Genomic DNA, 27,190 nt, shown 5'->3' with positions numbered 1-27,190 from the left:
TGGGAGTTACATCCTGGGGACGTGTCAACTCTATTACTCAAGTCGGGTAGGATGCTGACGCTGAAAGCCCTGTCAGACCCACAGCATTCTGGAACTGCTTATCCAGACTTCACATGCTGAAACTTTACGTGCAAAGCCACCTCTATCAACAGTATGGAGTGGTCACTGCATGAGTCAGGCCTCATGAGTGGATTAATCTATTCACAGGATCAATGCACTCCTGAGTTATGGAGGCAATGGCTCAGACCTGAATGAAAGCTAGCACGCTCACTCCCTACCGTGTCATGCCATCTGACAAATCGGAAACCTCTAGGAAGACTCTAGTTAGATGCTGGCACCATGTTCTCTGGCCTTCCCAGCTTCTGGTACTGTGAGCTCAAACATTTCTCTATACTTTATGCTTTTTTTTTTTAAAGATTTATTTATTTATTATATATAAGTACACTGTAGCTGCCTTCATATACACCAGAAGAGGGCATCGGATCTCTTTACAGATGGTTGTGAGCCACCATATGGTTGCTGGGATTTGAACTCATGACCTCTGGAAGAGCAGTCAGGTGCTCTTAACCACTGAGCCATCTCTCCAGCCCTACTTTATGCTTTTTGATATAGCAACAGAAAATCAACTAAAATGCTCAGGAAATCCTGTTACCTGCAAATGTTTTAAAAAATATAGCTAAGTTTTAAGCTTATTTTACTCCTTTGAAGGGCTCCCACTTGAAATGTTACATTTCCATATAAAATATTCACCATTCCTTCCTTTATTTTTATTTTTTGGTGGTGACAGGGATGAATCCCACAGCCTCACACATGCAGGGCAGGCACTGGACAACTGAGCTCCGCCCTCAGCGCCAGCTCTTATGCTTTTAAAGACTAAGGACACCGATGAGGAAACTCCGTGGTCAAAGACCACACCTGTCCAATTCCCCCACACTTGTACTCACCACCACCACGAAAACCAACGGAAAGCAATTCAGACGAAGGCGCAGGAGTCAGTAATGTGTGAAATAACATGAAAACAGCGGCAGTCATCAAAACCCAGAGAACACACAACCAGAAAACAAACGTGTACATTTCAGTCATGAGTGACCAAGCCCCAGTGACTGTCAGAAGCCCAGAACTTCAGTAAGCACTTTCAAATCTACCTTTCTTAACACTTAAGGAGACTTAGGATTCCAACATTCTAACTCAGAAATATCTCTCCCCATGTTATTTTCAATAATGAGGATTTTTCTCTGAAATCTGTGCCCATCACATGTACAAATACATTTTAACAAGAGCAGCAGGGAGAAAAGCAATGACAGTCACACACTCATCACTGATGTGACCTGAGCTCAAATCAGCCAATGGTGGCTAGGGTGTTCACTCCTAGACAGGAAATATCCTGGGGCAATCACTTCTAGTTCACAAAGCAGCCTACAAACACAGTATGTTGCAGCTGGAACGTTACCTCTCGAACTTCATCGTCTTCTTCGTTGGTATTTCTCTGTCTGCTTTCTCTGAAACGCCGGACCTAGACCACAACAAAGAAAGTCAGACTCTGTATATCCTAACAGCAGAGCCCCATCAGAATACAGGTGACAGAGGACAGAGTCATGGGCAACTTGGTGGTTTTTGGTCTGTGCAACTGAGAGTCAAATGTGTCCATAGAACTCTACTGGAAGAGCAGGACAGAGAATGCGCATCTTGCTTGGGAGGGCTGTTCTTCATATACGAGGAACAAGCCATAAGTTATGCAAGTCTGGATCTAAGGAAGAAAGGCTTAGGAGAAACTTGGGAGAGTCACCACCAAAGCCATGAAGCTGGATAAAGTTGGAAAGTGAGGATGCAGATAAATGGGAAGTCCAGCTTAAGAAGATGGAGAGTTGAAAGTTACCAGGAAAGGGAATATTCTGTCAAGGAGGGAAGAAAGCATACCCAGTGTGCGAAAAGTCCTGTAAGACATGTAAGATAAAAATGTAGCAACAAGTTTGGCAGCAATCAAAGCAGGTCCCTGACAGGGGTGCTGGCAAAAGGAGTCACTGGAACCTTGACAAGAGCAGTGGAACCATGGGTCAAAAGCCAGAATGGGAACTGGCATGGTGGTACACATCTTTAATCCCAGCACTCAGGAAGCAGAAGCAGGTGGATTCCTGTGAGTACTAGGCCAACTGGGTCTACATATTAAGTAGTGAGTATTCAAGGTTACATAGGAAGACCCTGTCTCAGAAAAAATAAAAAAAGGTTGGCAGAGTAAGACAGAGAACAACATGTGGAGTAAGAACACTCCATCAGGTAAGAGGCAAACTGAGACACTGTTTTCATGCTCACGACTGTGGAGGAGATTTTATTACTCCCTCCATTTTACAGATTGAGAGCTTAGAGAATTCAAGAATCAGTACTCAGATAAGGCTTCTGATTTTGAGCACAGCATGATACACAGACAAAAAGACGCAGACACACACTGTGCAGCTCAGCCTGGTGCTGAGTACACGGACCTGCGGACTTGAATGTACTTGGCACAGAATGACACTATTTACATAAATAGCAGCAGGCTTCAAGAGGGCCTGCTAAACAGCTAAGGTGAGCGGCGAGGCAATGCCTCATCTGTGAAGCCGAGCTTTGCTCTGCAGAGAAGGCAGCCTCATGGAGCACAGTCAGTAACCAAGACGCTTGCTGTGTCTGGACCCCCAAGTATCTATTCACACTCACACACATGACGAAACTGAGTAAATCCGTGTGTACATCCCTTCATCCTCACAGTCCTGCTTGCCTATAACATTACACTAGAATACGTTCCCTTGGCTTTCAAACTCATACTTTTTATTTAAGACAGGGTCTCATGTAGCCCAGGCTGGACTGAAACTCATTATGTAGCGAGGATTGACCCTGAACTCCCAATCCTCCTACATCCACCTTCTCAACTCTGGAGGTATGGACATGTCATTCCACCTGGCCAAAATTGCAATACCTAATAGCTTATTAATACATAATACTTAATAGAGGTCTTTAGACTTCTAGATCTTGTGACACTGTTCAAAGAAACAGACATTTCCTGCATCCCCCGAGCACACACTGGCAGGACTTAGCTGTGTACAAAGGTCTGCTTTACTACTTCCTTAGGACAACCCCAGGGCCAAGCACTGTTGCTCTCAGGAGGCTACTTCAGTACACCTCCAACACTTGCTGCCAGCTTTCTCAAGCTAGAGTCGACAAATAAAATCCATTTAAAATTAATGCCCTTGGTTAACTGTGGTTAAATACCACCTTCTCAAGCTTATTAGCCATGTGTACTTCTTGTGAACTAACTCCCTTTTCATTTTCCTGGCTCTCCTGACATGTTTAACACTTCTAAAGCTTCCTATGAGCTTTAAACTCCATTCAAAGTATTAGCCTTTTTTTCTGCACGCTTACAAATATTTTCTCCACATTTAAACCCCGTAATTTTGCTTTTTGATGTGGCAATATTTAAACTGCAATGTAGTCCAATGGAAGTTTTTCTCCTTGGTATACAAAGGGGAAGCATGCTCTGGATGAGATTCCAAAGCGAGTCAAAACTAACGAAAAAGGTGAAAGAAAAGCAATTCTACACTACAAGCTTCATTCTGAAGCCTTCCTGGGAGCTCTGAAAGACACTCTCTCTCCGATAGAACCAACCTTACCCAGCACCAGTCACATGTCAAACTCTACTGGCTTCTGCCTAGACACTGCCTAATTCATCCGTCATTTTATCCCCTTAACTTTACAGATGAAGAAACCAAACACATCAGAGACTTAAACAGTGGTGGGTCCAAAGCAAAACCAAACCTTAGCGCGACCCTCACAGGCTGTCCTCAGCAGCTCACCTCTTCATCAATCTTGTCTTCTAGAGCATCGATGTGGCGCTCCTTAAGAAACCGCTGCGTTTTCTCCAACTGGTACTTCACTAATTCCTCGATGGCATCTTTCTCTTCCTTGTCCACAAACTCTTGAACTGCTTCACCCATCCCTCTTTCTGTCAGCAGTGAGAGCTGAACATTCTGTGTAAGACAACACAAGCTGTCTGTACTACCAGGAATTACCCAAGAATGAAAACATACTCTGCTACGGGTGTGGGACCGGCAGACAGCACTTAAGCCAATGGCTAAATATTAAAAGGGCCAGAAAAAAATGGGAGGTGAGTCAAGACCTGAATGGTTGACAATCCCAGAGAGGCCACCAATGGCTACTAGAGATGAGGCAAGGTGATGGCTGTACAGATGTCCCCACTTCACTCTGGGACCTCTGACTATGTTATATGGTGAAGGAGTCCAAGGCTACAGGTGACATCAAGGGTGTTCACTATCCAGCTATGAACTAAGCAGGTTGTCAAGGGTTCCAGGAATAAGTGAGGGGCAGGGGAAGACATAACGTGGGAAATGGTCAGAGATTCAATACTGCTGGCAAAGACAAAGGAGACTAAGCCAAGGTACGTAAGGAGCACAAGTAGCTGGGGAAGGCTAAGAAATACACACTCCCTTACAACTTCCAGAGGAATATGGACCCGCTGATACCTTGATTTCAGCCCAGAAAGATCAGTGCTATTTCTGACCTATAAAACTGCCGGATAACAAATTTGATTTTTTAAAAATACATACAACCAGAGAGGTCCAAGTAGTATATGGCTGTATCGGTAAAGTAACTAAATTAAAAAAAAAAAAAAAGCTACATTCAAACATAAGGTAAGATCAAGACTTTTACAGCAGCAATAGAAGAGTAACATAGAGCCAACAAGGACTCCTGTTAATTATATTAACAGTGTTTACTGAATACTTTGATACAAACTACCTCACACTGGTTCCCTCACAGACTCACCAGTCATTTACTTGTGAATTACACACGGTCTATACTAAATCTGCTGTGTCACCCATTCTTAGGTATGGCCCCATAGACTCATGTGTGTGAATGCTTAGACCTCAGGAAGTGGCACTATTGGAGGAAGTGCGTCACTGTGGAGGCAAGCTTTGAGGTCTCACATGCTCAGGCTCCACCCACTATAGACGCTCCACTTCTGCTGCCTGTAGATCAAGAGCTCCTGGTTCCTCCAGCACCATGTCGGCCTGCTCAGCGCCATGTTTTCTGCCATGATGAAAATAGACTGAACCTCTGGAACTGTAGCCCCAATTAAACATTTTCCTTCAAAGAGTTGCCCTGGTCATGGTGTCTCTTCCCTCCAACGAAACCCTAACTAAGATAGTGAGTTCTGAGGAAGGAGTTACCTTCTCTGCAGTTTGGAAATACTGCTTTACAAGGTCTTCTACTCTGAGCGTCGTCCCTTCTGAAGCAGGTTTTATGATGAGCTTCCCAAAGTTGATCTCTTCTCCTACAAAAAGGAGACCAGCAGAGAACAGCAGCTTCTACAACACATTAAAATCTCCAAACGCTCACCAACTCCTCAGTGCTTCCACATAGAATTTAAGGGAAGAAAAAGAAAGCTGTGCTTGCTAATGGCCCTGGATGTGCCTCTTTTTCCACACAGCTCACATTAACTTTCCCCATCTTAAAGGACCACGGTTCTTGCCACTGTTCTGCTAAGACTGTCCCCAGCCCTTCCTTTCAGGAAGCATCAGAGCCAGAACACACTCACAATACCAGAGCATCACTGACAGTGCCCACTGTGCGCACTAAGGATAGACGCTGACAGTGCCCACTGTGCGCACTAAGGATAGACGCTGACAGTGCCCACTGTGCGCACTAAGGATAGACGCTGACAGTGCCCACTGTGCGCACTAAGGATAGACGCTGACAGTGTCCGCTGTGCGCGCTAAGGATAGACGCTGACAGTGCCCGCTGTGCGCGCTAAGGATAGACGCTGACAGTGTCCGCTGTGCGCGCTAAGGATAGACGCTGACAGTGTCCGCTGTGCGCGCTAAGGATAGACGCTGACAGTGTCCACTGTGCGCACTAAGGATAGAAAGGTGGTGGGCAGAAGTGCCAGGTCCAAGGATTAACCACAGCAGCACCAAAAAGTGCTCCTACATCACTACCACACACCCCCAGTTCAAAATAAAGGAAGCCAGTTTCACTGGCAATGCCTCTCACAGACAGACGGTAGCAAGCCTCAACCGTGAGCACCTGAGGGCACTCTGTGAACACTAACAGGGAATATGGATAATGTACTTCTGCTGACTCCCTGTGCAGGGCCGTTTAACAATGTCCACTGGGCAGGAGGTCAGCAAACTGGCCCAGCATCTGCTCTCCTGACACCCTGTCTGCTAACTGAAGATGGTGCCATGAACACCATGTGAAAAGGAGAGATTCCTGCCCATGAGAACAATGGCATGCAAGTGGTGAGTGCTACAGAGAATGAGGAATGCCAAGAAGCAGACTCCATGTGTAGCCGGCAAAGGCAGCTATGATCTGATCACAGAACACAGCAGAGATGACAGAACCAGGAAGGAAGGTCTCAAAACAACTAGATGGTGGAGACACCTTCCAGGTCAATGTGTCTCTCACCAGGTGGATGAATACCTTAGTGCCAAGGCAGACGCTTTACTGTTACTTTACACATACGGTGAGTACTCTTAGTGCCAAGGCAGAGGCTTTACTGTTACTTCACACATACGGTGAGTACTCTTAGTGCCAAGGCAGAGGCTTTACTGTTACTTTACACATACGGTGAGTACTCTTAGTGCCAAGGCAGAGGCTTTACTGTTACTTCACACATACGGTGAGTACTAAGCATTTGCCAGACACCGTGTTAAGGCCATGTACAAAACAATTTTGGTTTCATAAATGAGAACTTTTAACAGTAGAGTAGATAATAACTTATACAACTTTCAGTTAAGGCACACACAGGTGACACCATTTCCACCAAGCAACTCAAGTAAATAAAAAAGTATCTCCAGGCCAAAACCTGCTGGAGATAAAACTCAAACAGGGTTAAGGTTCTTGTCACGGAACCAGTAAGAAGTAACTGACTAAAACTCACAGCCAAAACACAGTTCTTGCACATGGCTTTCTGATCTCTACACTTCAGTATCTGAACCATGGCATCAGGGTAAATTCACAGCATTTTTACTTTTTACTTTTTTAAATTCTATTTCATTTTAATCTAATGAATATGACGTTTGCCTGAATGTGTACCTATGCACCATGTATAAACAGTGTCGAGTGGCCAGAAGAAAGCATGGATCTCCTGGAGTTGGAGTTACAGACTTTGTGATCCACCGTGTGGGTGCTGGGAAAGGAACCCGGGTACTCTGGAAGAGCAGGCAGTGCTCATTACCACTGAGCCATCTCTCCAGCGCCATCATTCTTCATTTCTACCATGCTGAAAAACTCTCTTACTGGCTATAAAGGGAAGGGTACTCTGTAATAAACATGATGAATATTTCTTATGAAAAACGTTATTTGAGTTGATGACTTTGTTTAATAGTTAACAGGGCACTAGGCATTTATAAATTTAACTGGAAATGAACTCTTCAATCTTCAAAATACCAAACTACAGGACACTTTAGACTTCAAAAGTCTGAAGTCTTCCTAAAACGCTGTATACGCTAAGTCAAAATACTTAATACTGCAGAAGGTGAGAGCATGCAGTCCATCCGTCTATCCGTCTATCCGTCCATCCGTGGGAGGAAACAGGTGCAGATATGAGTAACAGGTGCCTCCAGACATGGCACAGTCACTTCGCACTGAAGCCTTGCCACAAGCCTTCATAAATACTCACAACTTTAAAAAGCTGAATGCAGCTGGGCAGGACGGCACAAGCCTGCAGTCCAGCACTCAGGACACTGAGGAAAGATCCCATGTGAGGCCAGACTGGGCTACATCAAGACCTTGCCTCTAAAATCAAGTAAACAAGAAAATACCCCAAAGGTATTCACTTACCTTTTTCTTTTCTAACTTTACAAATACTAAAATCTTCTATTTTGTATTTATCTTACCAAAGACTAGTTTATACAAATAACGCCAGTTAAATTCTTTAACTTTTTAAAATAACCAGTTTACCTGTTTTTCCTTTTTGTTCCCTGTGTCTGAAAAAGTGGATGACATCTTTTGGGTTAGCAACCCGATCCACAAACTTCTGGCTAAAACGAAGAACGTTGAAAGGTTCAAAGCCTCCACTGTAGTCCACCTAGAAAGAATAAACTATTAAACCAGGAAACAGTGTAGCAATTTTGAGAAATACATATTTTTGGCTTCTCTACTTTGGTATGTATTAATATCAATCTAAAAGCTCAATATTCTTACATTTCTAAACTCATGCTCTGTAATGACAATGATGATGTTAAACCATTTGTCCCACTGACAGAATAATTCATAACCTAACATTACATAAACACACTTCCTGTTCAATAGAACAAGGCAAAGCCATCCAGGATGGAATGAATGCACTGTCTTCCCTGATAGCCTAGGTACACAGCATGGTACTAGCTGGAAACAAGGTGGGACTTTTAAGTCAATTTCTCAACTTTCAAAATAGAATGCACCCCTTATATACGTCAGCTTATTCATCTGCATCCCAGGGAGACATCTCCAGACTGGACAAAGACAATGCCAGGAGAATCCAGACAGTGAAAAATGTCTGTGGGTTCTAAGAAATGGCTACTTATGGTGGTTTGAATGAGATGTCCCCCACAGTCTCAGGCTTAGGGGGTAGACTTTGAGAATAAAAAGCACCAACTACTGCTGACTTGTACTCTCTACTTCATGCTTTGGCTAAAAATGTGAGCCCTGAGCTTCTACAGCAGCCTCCATGCCTATCCCCTGGTGCCTCTGACCCAGCAGACTCTAACCCTCTGAAACCAGTAGTTGTCTTGCGGGTGGCATCCCGAGTCAAAGCTCAGATAAAAGGGGCAGGAAGAAGATTCAGTTTCCTGACTTGCCCTTCCCTCTTGCTGCTGTGCTGGTTTATCCAGCTGCTGCCACCACCACGGCGGCCGCCGATTCCCTCACTTACACTACAACGAGCATTTCCAGCCTTTGGCTTTTGACTGGCTCCCTAGTTTGGGACTGCTGAAGGGCCAGCGTCCTCAACTGTACAATCGCAGAGGCCTCGGTCGCTACCTACTCTGACCACCAAAGCACCAAGCTCTTGGGCTGAGCACTGTCAGGTTCTCACCCTCAGGTGTCCCAGAACGTCTCAAGTGGTAATGTGTACGCATGAATCTCGTCAGAAGGCCACAGGGTCAATGTGGGACCTGGAATCCCACATTTTAAGCACTGGTGATGCCAGGCCACACTTCCTGAGTACAGGACTCACTACACCAACGCTGTTAAAGCCAAGTGTGTAGAATGAAGATGGCTAAGAGACAGGAGGAGCTGGAGACAGCTCAGATGAGAGGGATTCAGTGGCGAAGACTGAAGTGAACTCAAAATTCCAGGTCACCTGCTCCCTCAGAGCTTGATGACAGTGAGTGCAGGCTCTGTCTGTGGAGGACAGGGGAGATAAGAAGCACAGCAGTCGGAGGAAAGGGAAAAGCAGTAGGGCAAATGACATACGCTACCCTGTCTCTAGCAGAGTGCAAAGGACAGGCTGACTCACAGGACAGTGCAGCTCACAGCAACCAAAACAGCAAAGTGCAAACAGTAGGAGGAACGAGAAGCTAGACTGACAACAGAAAGGAGTCAATCAGCTCAGCAGGAGAGCCACGGGCTCCACCCCACAGCGCTGGTCTCTGGAGCACTCACCGAGCTTCAGCAAGGCCAAGGTGCCCAGAGGGGAGCAGGAGGGTGGAGCAAGGACCGATTAGAAACACATTATTTAGAAAACAACAGGAGCATGAATGAACTACCGAATCGCTAAAGCTCTCCTGAGATTCCAGTTTCCCACTTGGCCTCTTCCCGTTACTCTAGGCACTAGCGTACTAAATTTTCAGGGAAGCACATTAAGTGTACGTTGTTATTAGAACTAGCAAGGTCGGCTAACACGCACAGGACTTACCCGTAGTCGGATGAGAGGCTTCTCCGGCTGCTGAGGATTCCCCAGCCGTTCCCGCTCAGCACTGTCAAGCATTTCTTCAATCTCAAAACAGAAACGCCAAGTATTAAGCTTTGTGTAAGCTGGGTGGTGTAGTTTATATCACTGCAGAGTTCTGCACAGCTCCTTGCCACCCTGACTCCCATCTTGCTGACCGCATCCTTTACAGCTTGCAGTGCTCCCACCAATCTCAGCCCTCAACAGTTTTCTTTCCCAACATTCTTAGTAATTTGTCCATCACCTCACTCAACCCCTTCACAAGAAAATCTATGATACTGACTCTGTTCCAATTTTCTACTCAAGTTTAAACTGAATAAATCGGGTTTTCAATGGTGTCATGTACTCTGCAGGAATCTACAGGATCTTGGATGGTTTACTTTGGAAAAGCTCACGTAAACAAGACGAGTGTTTCCAATGTGGTGATGCTGTACCAGATCGGAGATCCCAGACGAAAGCTCCTGTCCTGCACTGCTCTGAAAGAGCGGAGGCCCAAGGAGGCAGGTTTTATTTCCAACACAGCTTCCTAATGGCTGCAGCTGTTTGCCAATCTTCTCCAAGACTGAGTTTCTAATGCTGCCCCGTTCTGCCTGCCTCCACCTGCCAAGTACTGGGATCACAGGGATGCAGCACCATGCCTGCTCCTAGAAATACAATTTACTGTAGTATCTGGTGCTATTGCCATGAAGCACATGTGGACATAGGGAATTGAAATGTGGTTAGCACACCCGGAAGGTGAACTCTGAGTATTACAGTCCACAGCCACCTGTGCTGGTGACTACGCTCCTGGATGGAAGGGAGTTTCAAGGAGATCTGCTCAGTCAATCTCAGTCAACCAGCATGCACATAGCACCACAAGTGCTAAACAGAAAGGCAGGAAGTTGGGCATGGTGGCACCTGGGCACCTAGAACCCACATTTCAGAGGCAGAAAGAAGGCTGAGTGTTTGAGGTCCCAGTGAGCTCCAGGCCAATTTAACAATAGAACAAGGCTCTGGCTCAAAAACAAAAAAAGTTTAAAATACAAACATATTAACAAGTGAGCCTTGTCCTCACAGGTACGAAGATAACATAATTAAGGACCATATCAAAGAAATATCAGAAATTATGAATAGCTTAAATCACTGCTGCCAGGAACTACTCTTCCTGTCCAGATTCTTATGGCTCTTCTAGGGGTAGAGCACGCCAGCCATCCAGGCACTTGGAAGGCACAGGCAGGAGGTTCAGAGCAAACTCAAGTTTCAGGCTAGTCAGGGCCTCATGTCAAAACCCTGAATCAGAAGGAAGGAAGGAAGGAAGGAAGGGAGGGAAGGAGGGAGGGAGGGAGGGAAGGAAAAGAAAGGGAGAGAAAAAAGAAAAGAAAAGAAGAAAGAAGACTGGAATTTAGGTGCAAGGACTGCAACAGGGTCAAGAGGAGGTGATTTAAATCCTTAGAACATTTCAGTCTGTCTTATCATGGCTGTACGGAAAGGGATTGTGCTGGCTGGTTTTTACATCAGTTTGACACAGCTGGAGTCATTTGAGAGGAGGGAATCTCAAATGAGAAAATGCATCCATCAGGCTGGGCTGAGGGCATTTTCTTAGTGAATGGCACTGTGGGCAGTGCCACCCTAGCCTACTAGTCCTAGGTTCTCTAAGGTAGCAGACTTAGCAAGCCATGGAAAGCAAGCATCCTCCATGGCCTCTCCATCAGCTCCTGCCTCCAGGTTCCTGCCTGATTTGAGTTCCTATCTTAGTGTCCCCAAAAGATTGTGATTCAGGACATGTAAGCCAAATAAACCCTTTCCTCCCTAAGCTGCTTCTGGTCGCAATGTCCGTCACAGCAACCCCGACTAAGACAGGGAGCTACTGGCAGTTAGTGGACAGAGGCCAAGGAGGAGACTGAGAAATATCCTGTCGCACAGAACCCCAGCTGCTCCCACAACAGAAAAGACCGAGTCAAAGTACCCACTGTGTCAAGGCTGAGAAACCTTGGGCTGGCTGCTGTGGAGACATCCTACAAAATCAACACAGGGATTTCCTACCTGTCTGACTTCAGGAAATGGGTCACCAATAAAGCTATTCAGGGATATCTGGAGCTAGTGGGAAGAAGAGTTTTTTTCAGCTACAAAGACAATGTATGCATCTGGGCCACAGCCAACATCTTCCTGATAGTGACGAGTATCAGGGAAAACAAAGAGTTGGTAGAAAGGGGCTGGCCTTAAAACAGAGAGACAAGTCTAGGAAGCCTGAGTCTGTGACGTCAGTCACCTTGGAACATGCACACACTGGAGCTTCTCAGCTAGGTAAGCCCTCTGTAGCTCCTTCATCTGTGACAATGGCCGTTGTGTGATCTAAGGACCAGCTTGTGGTGGAGAACATGGAATAGGAGGCTGAGGCACTCAATGGTAGGGAAATTGTGTAGCATCTGTAAAGCCCTGGATTCAATTCCTAGAAACAATAACAACACGGAGGAGAGAGGAGGAGGGAACAGAGGAAGACAGCAAGAAACTGGGAGGAAGAACCTGTCCACATCCAGGCGCTGTGGATGAATCAAATGATACCGGGCACAGAGCTCACAGAAGCAGCCAGTTCCCATGAGTGATCACCATCATCATCCCCACTTCCTACTTTACATGAGAATAAGACGTGAAGCCAAAGCTGGCAGAGAGCAGGGACTAAACGATGTCAGCAACTCTAGCTGTCACGCTGCAGCCTAGGATAAAAACATGCAGCATGACTGCGACAGCAGACCCAGAACCTCCCCGAGGATGAGGGGTGGCAGCAGTCCACACCAGAGACAGGGGGCTAAGCTTGGTTTGGAGTAGTCTTTAGGGGGGAGGAATGTGTGATGGAAACTAGACATAAAGGACCTCAGTGTCCTTCCATCTCCAAAGTCAGCGTCTGATTTCACAAGGAAGGTGAGCCATTATCAAACGCAGATCAAGGTGAGGAAATCCAGTGTGTACTCTTTAAAAGAAGTTGTAGGAGAGTTAACTGGTGACTTCTCTACATCTAGCATTCTTCTGTATAAGAAGTCTTTGCACTTGGACACTCGGTCCTAACAGTCCAAGTATACGACGGTCCTTTCTCAGGTGGGGAACACGGACAAAGCCGGTGGAACGAGGAAGGGCCAGACGACAAGAATGACTGAGGCATCACTCGGGCTTGACACAACCACTGCGTCACAAACCCTCAAGGCTGCACAGGTCAGAGGGATCCAGGGAAGGGGCAGGCACTGATGAGGAGCCCAACACACACCAATCGGTTCCAATCCCAGGGGCACAGAGAGCCCCGTTTAAACTCAGTGAGTCATAAAACAGACACGAAAGTGGAAGACCCTTCGTAAGGGCAGTCGAGGGAAGAAGGGAGAGAAGGGCCCATTACATACATACATACATACGTACATACATACATACCTACATGTGTATGGAATTGTCAAAGAACAAATTTAATTAGTAAATAACTCTATGTGAATAAATAAATAAAAGATGCACCAGTGGTGTTGCCGCTTTCTGAGCAATAAACACAGATGGTTTCTCTTTACTCTGCTCAGCCTGTAACTGAGGGGCAGTGAGCCGGCCTCACTGCTGCTTTTGGAAATAGTCACCTTCTCCAAACAGAAGCTCTGGATGGCCTGGGTCACCTTAGGATTGTCAGGGTTGAACAGGCTTGGGTGGTTAGCCAGGACCACATCTTCCATGAAGAACTGTCGCACTGTGCGGAGAGGCAGCTTCTGCATGTTCATCTTTCTCCCTTTAACGCGTAGCAGGCCTACATGTCTGCACAGAGAAACCACGAGCTCAGACATAAAGCAAGCCTCCTCAGGAAGATGAACACACACACTCAAAGCTATCAACAAGGCGTGGGAATAGATACTGGTGATTCCTAACACCCAGGAGACAGAGGCAGGAGGACAACAAGTTACAGGCTATCTGGGACCCTGCCTTAAAAAATAGGCTCCATTTTTTCTTAATTCTTATAAAATATTTGCTTATAAACCAATACTGTTTTAAAAATTGATGTTTCTGTCAATTTAATTTTAATTTTTTAATAGTAAAAAGAAGCAAACATTCTTCCTAAGAATAAAATGAACTCCTCCATCTCTCCTATCGGAGCAAATACACTTCACAAAGAGGGACACCCTGACTATAGTATAGTAGATGCTATCCAGATCATGACAGAACCAGAGAAAACCACACAAGCACACACTCCATCGCCATGCTCTCTGTTCCTGTTGGTACCATAACATCAGAACCTGAGCAGATCCACTGGGTAAGTAAGACCTTCTACTGAAGCTCAGTTCACAAAATGTCAACAACTTAAACTGAATTAGAAAGCTAGGCAAGGTACCACAGTCTTTGATCCTAGTACATGGGGGCAAAGGAAGAAGAACCATGAGTTCAAGGCCAGCCTAGGCTACATGGTGAGACCCATCTTAAATGCCATCCCCCAACATGGACATAAACAAAATTAGATATGCTACAACAGTACACGTATAACCAGAAAAAGCTCAACTAAGTTACTATGGGAATCTGCTAATATACAGACTTTGCAAAATTTGTAAATTATCTACATAGTAGCTAATCTGAAATTTATTCTTAAATGTTAGTCTTGAATTTTCCTAAAATGTAGCAAAATCACCAACAAGCACCAAACTCCCTCTCAGTAAAAGGCTTGGGCAGTCAGTGTAGCCATGGCCTTACTAGCCTGCAGGAATAGAAGCGCGTCAAGTCAGACCTTCCATGCCATGGCTCCTCTAAGGGTCTATCAGTGGCCAGTTAAGCTGTCCTAGCTAAATCTATTCACACCTAAGTGGAAATTCTAGGAGACTGACCCTGCGAGGCTGCAGAACTGAAGGCTGAGAGAAGCAAATTCAGGAACATCAACTCTAGGAGGGTCCCGAGTGAGCCAAGGCTGACCTGGGATGTTTTACCCCAATGGCTGCCACTACAGCTCAGCAGTAGACTGAGACTATGTGACTTACATGACCGCTCTCTGTGCTGTTCCCCCTTGTATTCTCTGCCACAGAGGAAGAGGGAACGAGAGTCTCGGGACTAGGAAGAACCTTGGCACTTAACTAGTTCAATCCTGTTCTGCCTCAGTAACTGAGCAAGACCATGTCCAGAAAAGCTAAACAGAAATATTCAAGATCATGAATTTATAGAAAAATGATTTCTATTTTATTATGGAAAAAATGGATGCACAGCAAAGTTAGAGCTTTGGCAGGGAGCCCATTTTACCCAGTTCCCAGATGCTACAGAGAGGTATTTATGAAATTATCTACTCAACCACTATCCTATCATCCTCCACCTTATTTTTTGGATGTATTTCAAAGTGAACCACAGATACTGATGCTCCTCTCTCTCTCTCTCTCTCTCTCTCTCTCTCTCTCTCTCTCTCTCTCTCTTTTTTTTTTTCCTTTTCTTTTTTTCGGAGCTGGGGACAGAACCCAGGGCCTTGCGCTTACCTAGCAAGCGCTCTACCACTGAGCTAAATGCCCAACCCCTGAAGCTCCTCTCTTAACGCAGCATTTGTTTTTTCATTTTTTATTTTATAACTGAGACAGAATGCAGAAAACCAACCCCCCAACCTTAACACAGAGCAAGTACAACAACCAACACTCACACAAGGGACCTCAGGGCAGGTGACATGGCTCAGCCGGTTAAGCGCTTGCCTGCAAGGCCATGTTTGATTCCAGAACCCAAACAAAATGGAAGGAGAGACTTGATTCCACAAAGCTGTCCTCAGACCTCACCACAGCATGTGTAGCCTCACACACAGAGGTCTCTCTCACACACATACGCACATAAATGAAATGTAAAATCTAAACAAGCTGTCCTCTGCTGCCGACAGCATCGGTGTGGGATGATCAGACTGTAGCAAGGGTTTCTGAAAAGCTGACTTAGAATATTACAGTACTCACTTCTTCACAGTTTCTCCAGGGGAAAGGGCTGTCACCACCGAGCTTCCGGGCTGAGACACATAGAAGAGCTGCTGCTCATTCCTGGTTGGGCCGATTTTACACTCATGTTCATGGCCCCAGATGACCAGGTCAATGAAGTCATCCAAAAACTGCTCTGGGATGAAGTTGGTGCTTCCGTGTTTACTCCTATGCCAAGGTTTAAGAGCAGGATTTATGGTTGTGTGTTTGTGCGCACACACACAGCTGAGACATTAGGCGTGTTTACATGTGCTACTACACATTAACTCTGTTCCCTGATAGGGCTGAGAGATTTAGCACCAACCAGCGCACCTTAGCTCACATATTAGTTCTAAGTGCTAGCAACAAAGGCACTCAGGACTCATTGCAGAAGTGGTTGATTCCAAGGTAAGGATAGGGAAACACAACAATGGACTGCAGCAATGTTTCTAAGGGACATGAGGGACAGATGGGATGGTGACCACCCTGCTGCATCGGTGTCTGTTCAGTTACTTTCGTGTCTCACCCATTCCAAATAAACATTCACTGACAAGTATTAATACTGTGAACTAGGTTCAGCCTGAAGTCACAGAAGACAGACAGCCCCATGTGAATCTGTCCTGGTGGTGTGAAGGAGTCAGGCCTGGAACCTCAGTGCTTCACTTACAAACTGACAGAGCGCTGTTACCTGTTCTGATGAATCACGAATAAGTTAAACCATGAGTTCTCGTCTTCCTTAGGCCTCAACATCGTTACTTTCTTATTGACAAACATCCGATAGAGCCTTTCATCTGGAATGGACCCTGTGAAGGGACACGGCACTAATTTAAAACTGTTTTCCTACTGTGGATTTAAAAGGTTAATAGGGTTTTACTCCTAAATAATACGTTTCTCTAAAGTATATTTCCTGTTCAGCTATATATGTGAATTTGGAGTCACATGTATAAACACATCTATTAACAAACGCCCCAGGTTTATGCACAAGAGCACTCAGTTGCATTCAGAAAACTCTTCGCACCCTGGAAATCAGAATAATGTGTGAGCAGAAATAAAGGAATCTCCTATGCTTACATCCCACTAGAACGTCTAGGAAGACCCTCCCTCATTCTCTCACCATGTTAAAGAAATGTGCTTTTAAACTGTGATACACCAATAACGTGCACAGAGATAGTGAAAGTTTAAAAAGGATGAGACTTTTAAACTGTATTTTAAAGTATAATACTATTACATATACTGATTTTATGTTTTTAGTAATTTAACGGTTTTAAATAATTCTTCCTATACTAGGAGACTTGCCTTGGCCTGGCAGAAGACACCAAGAAAACAAGTAACAAAACAGAAATAAGTTCGAGCTGGGGATGGTTTACCACTGCGCATGCTGACTACAGAGAACAGCCAGTGTCTGGACACAGAGATGTGTGTGTGCTATGTGCACCGTGAGGTGACGTGGGGCAGGCCCCACCCAGCACACAGGCCCATTGCACTGGTGGAGGGCCTACATGTAAACACTGGGAGTGCTGGTAAAGCCTGAAGGCACAGGCTAAGGGAAGGGCAGTGGCTTCCTTGGAGCTGAGTATGTTGAGACAGCAGATTGTTGAGATTGTAGATGTGAGGGGAACAGGGACCCCCCACTTCTACCCCACACCCACAGGTGTGAGACCTGTGAGGGACACAGGACAGCAGGCTTCAGACGGGCTTCACTGGAGGAGGCGAAGGCAGAGGTGGGGTTCCAAGAAGTCTGAGGGTTCGGAGAACTTGGCCATCACAAAGCACACGTTTACGATGCAGCAGACGCCAGTTAAGGAGGACAGAACAAGGTAAAATAACATGGGAGGCAGACAAGACGGGAGGGCGCCCCACATAACAGACCAGACAAAGGTCAGAAATAAGAGCAAGCCATTTTTTTTCTGGAAACCTATCAAATACTGCAGACGCTGAAAAAAGTCTGTCTCCTTCTACCTCAGATTCAGACATAAAATCACAATGAATGGGCTTTATACATTATTTCTAGCCTCAAAAATACTTGAGATACAAAATATACAGAATTTTAAAACTGTGTTCTTTAAAAATAATACTTAGTTTTTCATTCATGTACAATAAGGTCTAGGAAAAAAAAACAAAAAAATAAAAAACAAAACAAAACAAAACAAAAAAACCTTTCGCACAGAACAGTAGAGATGTAAACCAGAAGCCAGCAGAGTGGTACATGCCTTTACTCTCATTCAGGAAGCAGAGAAAGGTGGGTTTGAGGCCAGGCTGGTTTACATAATGAGGTCTAGGACAGCCAGAGCTACATACACAGTGAGACCCTGTCTCAAAGAAACCAAAATCAAACAAACAAACAAACAAACAGAAATCAGTGAAGTAAACTCAGTGAAGTGCTGTAGGTGGAGACCAGAGGTTGACCTTGAGTATTGTTCTTCAGGTGCATCCACCTTGATTTCACTACACTGCTGCCCAGTGAGCCCCAAGCATTCTTCCCTCTTCCCCTCCACAGTGCTGAGATCACAAGCAATGATAGCACACCCAGGATAAAGCTCATCTCTGAATCTGCTTTATAGTAAGATGTCAGTTGTAGACTAGGTAATGTGAGCCTCTAATACAGCAGACACAGAAATAATCTTCTTCTGATCACTTAAACAGGTAAGTACCAAAATTAATTTTAACATATACAGTCTGTTAATAGGTCCTCCTCCGTCTCTTTCGTCTAGTGTGTCACAACTCATGACAGCCGCATTTCAGTCTCACAAACTACAAAGGCCAGTGTCACTGTACTGGACAGGATGCTCTGAACTCTCCTAGACTCCTGTGACTGACTAGTCTGCACTTCTGTCATTCAGCTTCGTAAATGGGACTCTAAACAAAAGGTTCAAAACAGTAATAGGAACTAAGCAAAGTTTTGTTTGCTTGTTTTTTCTACTAAAACTGCCATTAGGTATGAAGAACTATCAGTCTTTAGAAATGCTAAGAACATTTAACCAGAAAATCCCACCATCTTTTACAGAAATCAGTAAGAAATAATCACATTTGTCCAATTTCCCCCTTTGGGTCCAAACCATCACTAGTACTGTATTTGCCAACCATATACACATTCTCTGCTGACATGGACAACGGAATTGCATTTGACCTAAATCAATCACCTACCTAAGCCGTACAGAGCGAGTTTTGTGCTTCCTTTCTGCAGCAGAACTGGACTAATGTCAACCTTCTCCACAGACATTGACCGTCCAAAGTGATTCACAAACCCAGCACAGCTTAAAACATCCAGGGCACAGAGGGCATCTGCCTGTCAAAGTTTCAAAGAGCATGAGTGTGTCTGCAGAAATCAGTGGTCTGGTGAGCAGCACACCCTGCACACCAGTGTGTCACACTCACAAAACTTAGGATCCAAGTGTTTTCAGAATGTGGATTTTCTTGACTTTAGAACGTCTGTGCAGAATCCCAAGGTGAAAAACCAAAACCAAACAGAATCTAAAAACCAGAAACTTCTGAATCTCAACTTTTAAGATTTTTGTAGCACTTTTGGCTTAATAATTTTAGATTAAGGACATTAACTTGTAATTACAAAAACACATTAGGACAGTGTCTTCTCAAAACTAAACCCCACTGTTGAAGAGGCTGCTACTTCCTTCTATGCACACATCACCTACAGCAGCTGCAAGCTCCCGCAGACGCAAAGCTACTGCGTCGTCACGACACGATGGCCTGGCCACAAAAAAATACAAACTCGGCTGTGAAACAAGAACTTTGTAATATAAAGTAGGTCTCATAAAATGAGTTTGTTTGTTTGTTTGGTTGGTTGGTTATTTACTTATTTACTTATTTATTTATTTATTTATTTATTTATTTATTTATTGGTATTTTGGGGGATACATGAGCATAAATTAAACTAATGACCTACAATGATAGGAAGACACAAACATACTTTCTATTAGGGCTGTTAGTCTTGCTTCCATATCAAACAAGGAATAAAATAATTGAATCTAGATTTAAAATACTAAAAGAGGTCATTTTTACAATGAGCACCGGGAGCTCAAGGAGGCTGAGGAGCACCACGTCACTGTGTGGGCAATCATCTCCTCCTAGCAACTCACTGTCAGCCAATGCCAGTGGAACAAAAGCCAAGCCCCAGCAGTCCCCGTGCCAGGGGCTGTAATTCCAGGTCCTTCTAGGCCGAGGCAGAATCACAAGCAAGGCCAGCCTGAGATTAATGAGATCATGTCTCAAAATAAAAAGGGAAACCAGAGCTGAAGATGGCAATTATAACCTGGCACGTGTCAGAGCCTCCTCTCTACCCCCAGTACTGCAAAGGAAAAATTCGGCCTCACTCTTTCATGTAAGAATTCTTATTCCATATTAAAACAAACGAAGAAGTATAAAGCCATAAATGAAAATAAATTAATTTGAATTCATGGCTCAATTTAACTGCCAATACTAGAAAAAAGCTAGATGCCTTGCACCAATATATTCAATGTCATTTTTAAGATTCCAAGAGAATTGTTACCCCTGTGGGATCATCATGGTTGCCGTGGATACTAAACACTGGAATGGAGATGTTGAGATTGCCATCCTGGTAGTTCACCCATGGAAACCTTAAAAGAAAATAGAGTGAAAGTTTCTGTAAGAGATAAACACTGTTTCCCCAAAACTTTCTTCTAAGTGGTAATTAATGCGCTAGGCAGCTTCCCACATCTGCAGACAACCCCAGCTCAGTGCTGGAAATAAACTTAGTTAAATTAAAGAGTTTGAAAGTATATTAAAGCATATGAATTATATAAAATAGTAGACAACTGATAACTGGCAAGTAGTAGGCCTCTCAAATTTTTACCCCTTTGTATAAGGATCTGTGCATGTTGGAATCTAAAACACCACGTTTCATAGCCCATTGTGAGCTCCACTGTCTCTCCGTGCAGTTTAGTCCCTGCATATTCCTTCCCCTAGACATCAGGTTCTCTTCTCTGGGACAGTGGGGTGAGCCATTTCTATTATGCCTGTCTAAAACTTTATCTGTACATGTATAAAAAAGCACATTTCCTTCTTACATATGTTAGAACAGTATGGCTTTCTGCCCCTGCTTATCTTTCCACAGAGCGCTCCCCTGTGCTTTCTGTCAGTTGCACGAGTTCTAGTGTATGGATACTGTCCAGAGCCTTGGGTAGGTCTCTACTGTTTAGACTCTGGTAAGGATGTGTCATTTCTTCCAACCTCAGCAGCATGGTTCTTATCAACCCTTTAAATCCACACCAGTGGTTCTAGATTCTCATTACAAACTCTAATTAGCTGGGGATCTTTTAGGAAATAATAATGCCCAGGCCACGCTCCAACACCTCAGCAGTTGGCATGGAGACTGGGCACAAACCCGGGCATCTTGGGTAACTGTAATGCACACTGAAGTGTCTGTCTATACAGTGACTGACACAAGCACTCAGTCTCGCCTCCTCCGATGCCTTACAAAGGCGGCAGCTGCTCCTGAGAAGCACTGGTGCTATTTCCAGTTCTGTACACTAGGTACCTTCCTCCCCTACCTTTTATAAACTAATGGATTTTAAGATCAACTTGAAGGAAATAGTCACTGGAAATTCAGCCCTAATTTTTGCTGAGCTGCATGTACTCTTCCTTAGTGAACTATGGCTTTTAAGTTTATTCCAGGAGTCATTTGCCATAAATATATTTCTTTTTAAAAAGACAAAGTATCAATCTTTTTTTCTGCTCCTGGGTTTTGTACACATCTTGAATAAATTCAAACCACAAGTTGTTTGTATGAGTTGTGGATAGCTGGTAACTGGGAAGTAATAGACCTCTAAGATCTAAAACCTTCATAAAAGTTCACTCTTTCCAGCAGGGAAAGAGATAGCCACCAACACAGACTTTCTTTAATATTTAATCAATTTCTTGTAGAACTCTCAATGACTAATAGCTATTTCTCCCAAGGTGTGAAAGACTAGCGGTCTGGGATGCAAGGCTCCTTTTGGAGTCCCTAGTGTCTTCCAGCTCTGCCAGTTCGTGAGCCACACTTTAAATTACTTATAATCTCATCGGACCACTTCCAGAGTCTCCCTTCTGTGTCTGTCCATTTGTCCTGTATGACCTAGGAAAACCAGAAGGGGATAAACCGCAAAGCAGAGATGAAGTGAAGGTAGTGTTCATATCAAAGGGAGTAAAGGGATAAAAGACGACCTCAGCCAAAATGCCCACCAGTAGGGAGAGGGAACTCTAGGAGCCCACCTCCAGAAGATAGACAGGGCCTCACGTAGAGGGACGGGGTTACCAATCCACAGTCAAAATGTCCGACCCAGAACTGATGCTGTCCAAAAGAACAGCAGGGACAAAAATGGAGGAGACTGAAGGAAAGGTGCTCTAGTGACCGGCCCAACTTGGGATCCATCCGATACCGATGCTATGACGTGCTTACAGACTGGAGCCTGGCATGGCTGTCCCAAGAGGCCCTACCAGCAGCTGATGGACACAGAAGCAGAAACTTACACCCAACCGTTGGACTGAGACATCTATGGTTAAATTAGGGGAAGGATTGAAGAAGCTGAAGGGGAGAGTGAGCCCTTAGGAAGACCAGCAGTCTCAACTAACCCAGACCCCGGGAGCTCTCACAGACTGAGCCACCAACCAGGAGCATACACGGACCAGTCAGGGCCCCGGCACAAATACAGCAGCGATCTACGGGGTCTGGCCTCGGCGGGAGAAGATGCACTTAATCCTTGAGAGCCTTGTGGTCTTCGGTAAGGAGAAGGCCTGGTGGGAGGGAGAGCACTCTCTTGGAGACAAGGGAGAGGAGGAATGGGATGAGGAACTGTGGGAGGGGAGACTGAATTTTGAATTTAAATTCAAAGGATTAAAGGATAAAAGCATTCAGGAGAAGCAAGGGAAAGCTATTATTTTAAAAAGGTAATAGATAAGAATTTCCTGAAAGTAAGCCCAGTATAGGGCACACACATGGAATCCCAGCACTTGGGAAGAGGAGGAAGTAGGATCTCTGTAGGTCTACACAGTGGGATCCAGACCAGCCAAAAGTACATAGGGAGACCCTGTCTTTAAAAAAAAGCAACCTCCTAAAACTGCTGAAGAACAATCCGGTAAAATGCAGGATGATGGACACAGCTCAGCAGACGGGGAGCCTGGCATGTGAAGTCTCGGATCAACCCCAGCACCACTATGAGCGAAGGAAAAGTCAAGTGTATGCTGAAGCCCAGCAGGTAAGCAGAGTTCAGCCTACAGTTAAAGGCTGAAGAGCATAAGGAGTGTCTCAGTGACATGATTTCTTCAGGACAAAATAGTCTAAGTAGCTTTCTCACTAACTCAAATCTCCATAATGTACCTGGCACAATTCTGTCCCTTTAAAAACAATGGAATTGAGAGAGAACAGGTAAGTGAATGACTTAGTCATGTGACCATTAAATGATAGAGCCAGGATTTGAACTGACACCATCCAGAATCCATGCTCTTTTGGAAGTTGGGGAGACAGGTTCTTACAACACAGGCCAGACAGACCTTGAACTTGATACCTGCCCACACTGGCCTCCTACCTTTGCCTCTCAGACGATGAGATGGCAAACATGCATGACCACATCCAGGCAATGCATGGATCCAACGTTCCTAAGCTCCATGCTCTATAGGCTTCCCAGCGATTACACTGACAACAGATCAACAGCACTAAGAGTAAGACCTCATCAGGCACGGATGCCTAAAGAAGCTACATCACAGAGAAGGTAGGAAGGCAGGCACAGAGTGTACAGCTATAACCACAGCTTGCAAAGGCACCAGGCAAGAGGTCTCAAGTTTGAGGCCAACAGGAATAATCCAGAAAGATGCTGTGAAACACAGAGGCGTTAGGAAGGAGCTCGGTGACAGGAAGGTGAACAAATAGCCATGGTCCTTTGATCTTCCTCCCTCCAGGGGTGATGCAATTGCTTTGGGTTTCTTTGTTGTTTTTGTTTGGTTTGTTTTTTGTTTTTTGTTTTTTTTTTTTTTTTGAGATAGGGTTTCTCTGTGTAACAGCCCTGGCTATTCTGGAACCCCCTCTACAAACGAGGCTGAATAAATTTGAACTCAGAAATCTGATTGCCTCTGCCTCCTGAGTACTGGGATTAAAGGCTTTCGCCCCCACCCCAGCCAGAGGTGGACTTTAATCCTTGCCCATTGAGTGTAGGCTAGATTTAGGGACTCACCTCTAACCAAGAACAGAAAAACAGCTTTACACTGGAGAAACCTGAAGACATCTTGGCCTAACACCAAGGTCAGCATGTCTACAAACAGTGACCAGTAACACAGTCATCAAAGATGAGAAAAAGAAAGAGAATGACAGCACATAAGACTGAGAACACACTTCACTCAAAGGTAACACGGTGTCCTTACATGTTTAAAAAGAAAACAAAGGCAGTGGGAAAGTAGATGTGTAATATACACAAGGCTCTGGATCCATCCCCAACATGGCAGTTTACTTAAAAAAAAAAAAAAATCTTACATAGTATAAGATCAAGAGCAATGGTCCTAAACAAAAAGAATCCTGTATGTGACTACATCAAAACTACATCTGACAACAACAAACCATAACACAGCTAAAAGGAACTGACGAGAGAAAATATACCAGCCTACAAAATGGCTTAGTAGCTAGAATAGATATGTAACTTGCATAATTCACATCAAAAAAGATAAAAAATACCAAGTTTAAAATAGAAAACAAAAACAATAAGAAAAAAAACAAACAAGATATAAAAGAGAATGACAGATTTAGAAACTTAGTCCCAACGTTAGTTCAGAAATACAAATTAATGAAATGACACAGAAAATTCAAAGAACTGCACTACTGTAAAACTGCCCAGAATGAAATCAAAAGAACTAGTAGATAATGTGTTAGTTTTATCACATGACATAATCTAGAATCACCTGGGAAGAGTCTCACTGAAGGAGTGCCTCCTGGCTTGTGAGCATGTGTGGGAAATGGTCTACCTTACAGTGACTGATAGGGGAAGTCACAGCACACTATGAGCAGCACCATTCCCTAAGCTTTAGTCTTGGACTGTATGAGCCTACAGAAAGCTAGCTGAACAGTGAGCAATATGTTTTCATTCTCTCTCTCTCTGTTCTTGACTGTGGAGAAAACTAGCTGCCTGAATGATGAACTGGAACATGGAATTATAAGCTAAATAAACCCTTTCCTTTTAAAGTTGCTTTGTAAGGGTATTTTGCCAGCAACAACACAGACATCACACCCAAGAAAACCGTCCCTCAAATATAAGTGTACTTACTTACTAAAACCAAAGTTGACTGACTGGTCACTGATGATCTCAAATTGCACAGGGCGGTCACCCATACAGTACTTCCTAAGCAGCTCTAAGCAGCTGTGCAGGGTTTTCCTTGAGGGCTTGTTTTCATGGAAAAGATCACCACCTAACAAAATAAAATCCACCTAATCAAAAGAAAACGGTGTTAAAATTAGTAAGTTCAAGGCAAAAATTGTTTAAAATATAGACAAGATAGAAAGAGGGTTGCACTTCAGCCTTCTACTTTGAGACCAGCTTTAGCAACACAGTGAACTGAGGATGCTACTCAACTATAAAGAGGGGAAGGGGTAACCCAGTGGTATGGTTTGGCCTGCCATGACATCTTAGGCTCACTCACAGCACAAAGGAACGGAGACAGACAAAAAAAAGGAAAGATGATTGGTTTTTAATTATTCAGAAGACACTAAAACAGATCTCTAATGCTCTACTAGTCAAGGGAACTTTAGTATATAAGTTCCCCAGGTCGGTGAGAGACTCTCTCAAAAAATACGGTGTTAAGAAATTGAAGATCCCCAGCTCCGAAAAAAAGAACCAAAAAAAAAAAAAAAAAGAAATTGAAGAAGATATCCGACATAAACCTCTGGCCTCACATGCACACATGAACACATGGACTCACATACCAATATGCAATGTGTGCAGGCAGACTGTAGACAAGGCTAGCCTGGTCTATAGAGTAAGATCCAGGACAGCCATGGCTATATAGAGAAACCCTGTCTCAGGCAGGGAAAAAAAAAAAAAAATCAAGGAACAAAGTAGTAAGAATAGCTGGAAGGCGAGGATTCTACAACGGAACCTAAAAGTCAAGAATTTAGATTTCAAAAATAGATAGTCAATATAATAAATAAAAATGCTAAAGGACAAATATAGCATGCACTTGGAAGATGCAGCATGGAGTGTACAGAGAAGGGAATCAGGAAACAAGGGATAGAAATGGATAATGCAGTAACAGCCAGGCTCGGGGGGAGGTGTTCCCAAACCCAAAGTTACAAAAGAGCATGCTCAGGGTTCCGTGGAGTTTTACTCCCCTAAGGGAAAGAATCTAGCTTGACAGAACATAAAACCAGCAGAGTCAACCGATCTCTAAGCTTCCTAGATCCTATTCAAGGTGCAAGTTAGTTTACTCCACCAAGACTTAAGGTTCATTTAGATTGCAATTGATTTCTTATTGCTTCCAGAAGGATAACAACCTTAGAGAATGAAACTGAGAGCATGCCAAGCCTTAGAGGGCTAGAAGAAGGATATTTAAAGGTGGGCACTACAATCATCTTGCTTCAGTGGAACCTGAGGCTGTGTGGGAAAACTGCTTTACTCCTCCTAACTGTCTCTCACTCCCATCCCCTTTCCCACAGAAGGAAGTGGTTTACAGTAGGCAGAGCAAGCAGTTAGCTGAACTCATAGAGATCTGCCTGCTTCTGCCTATGCTGGGATGAAAGGTGGGTGCCACCAACAACCAGTACCCACTCTTTATTCTTATCTCACAGCAGTAACATTACTCTGGGGAGGATGCAGGCTGCTAGGAGCCTGTGGAAATTTTAGGGCAAAGATCAACAGCCTGGTTGGTCTAGGTGGGTGCCTGGTACAGAGCTAAGTCTTCTCAGGCATCATACAACAATACACTAAGCAGAGGGCACTAAGGCATCATACAACAATACACTACTAAGCAGAGGGCACTCGGGGTCTCGCACACAAGCTGAAGGGAAACGGCTGAGTAGGGAGGGCACCTATGTTTATTCTCCTGCTCCCTCCTGGGCTCTTCAGACTCTCACTCACCTGCTGGGACATTCTCCACTGCCATCTCCAACTCTATTCTGGTTAAGTTAGAGTTCAACACCTTCCCTGACAGATTCTCCTTCAGTTAGATGTTTTAAACCAATGCCACCAGCAGGCACCCAGATTCGTAAGTTAATAAAAATTAACTTATGTACGCTTTCTCTTTGTAACATCTCTCATATTCACTCTTCTCTACACCCAATACCACCAGTTTTAAAAGTATTAAAATAGTCTCCAGTACCAGGCTGCTAGACTTCCCTCTGCACTGAGCACGAACTGAGTCCGATGACTGCATAGTAATACGT

The 27,190-nt window shown here is 44.3% G+C and overlaps 1 protein-coding gene across 5 annotated transcripts in view; it reads right to left on the bottom strand.

Moving 5' to 3' along the window:
- Mre11 (MRE11 double strand break repair nuclease) overlaps positions 1-27,190 on the bottom strand; it is a 47,919-nt gene that overhangs the window by 17,562 nt on the left and 3,167 nt on the right. For all 5 annotated transcript variants that reach the window (XM_087563565.1, XM_087563564.1, XM_087563566.1 and 2 more), the window contains 11 exon segments: positions 25,080-25,240; positions 20,324-20,411; positions 18,964-19,105; positions 16,508-16,622; positions 15,823-16,008; positions 13,507-13,678; positions 9,887-9,967; positions 7,951-8,077; positions 5,217-5,320; positions 3,825-3,998; positions 1,451-1,513 (listed from right to left, as the gene is read on the bottom strand). In XM_087563565.1, the coding sequence (XP_087419691.1) occupies positions 1,451-1,513; positions 3,825-3,998; positions 5,217-5,320; positions 7,951-8,077; positions 9,887-9,967; positions 13,507-13,678; positions 15,823-16,008; positions 16,508-16,622; positions 18,964-19,105; positions 20,324-20,411; positions 25,080-25,240 (1,413 nt within the window).

The sequence above is a fragment of the Rattus norvegicus genome, chromosome 8 (assembly GCF_021556685.1).
Source record: "Rattus norvegicus strain SHRSP/BbbUtx chromosome 8, alternate assembly SHRSP_T2T, whole genome shotgun sequence".
Lineage (NCBI taxonomy): Eukaryota > Metazoa > Chordata > Mammalia > Rodentia > Muridae > Rattus > Rattus norvegicus.
Note: the sequence above shows the minus strand (reverse complement) of the source record. Positions and strands in the feature narration are given on the sequence as shown.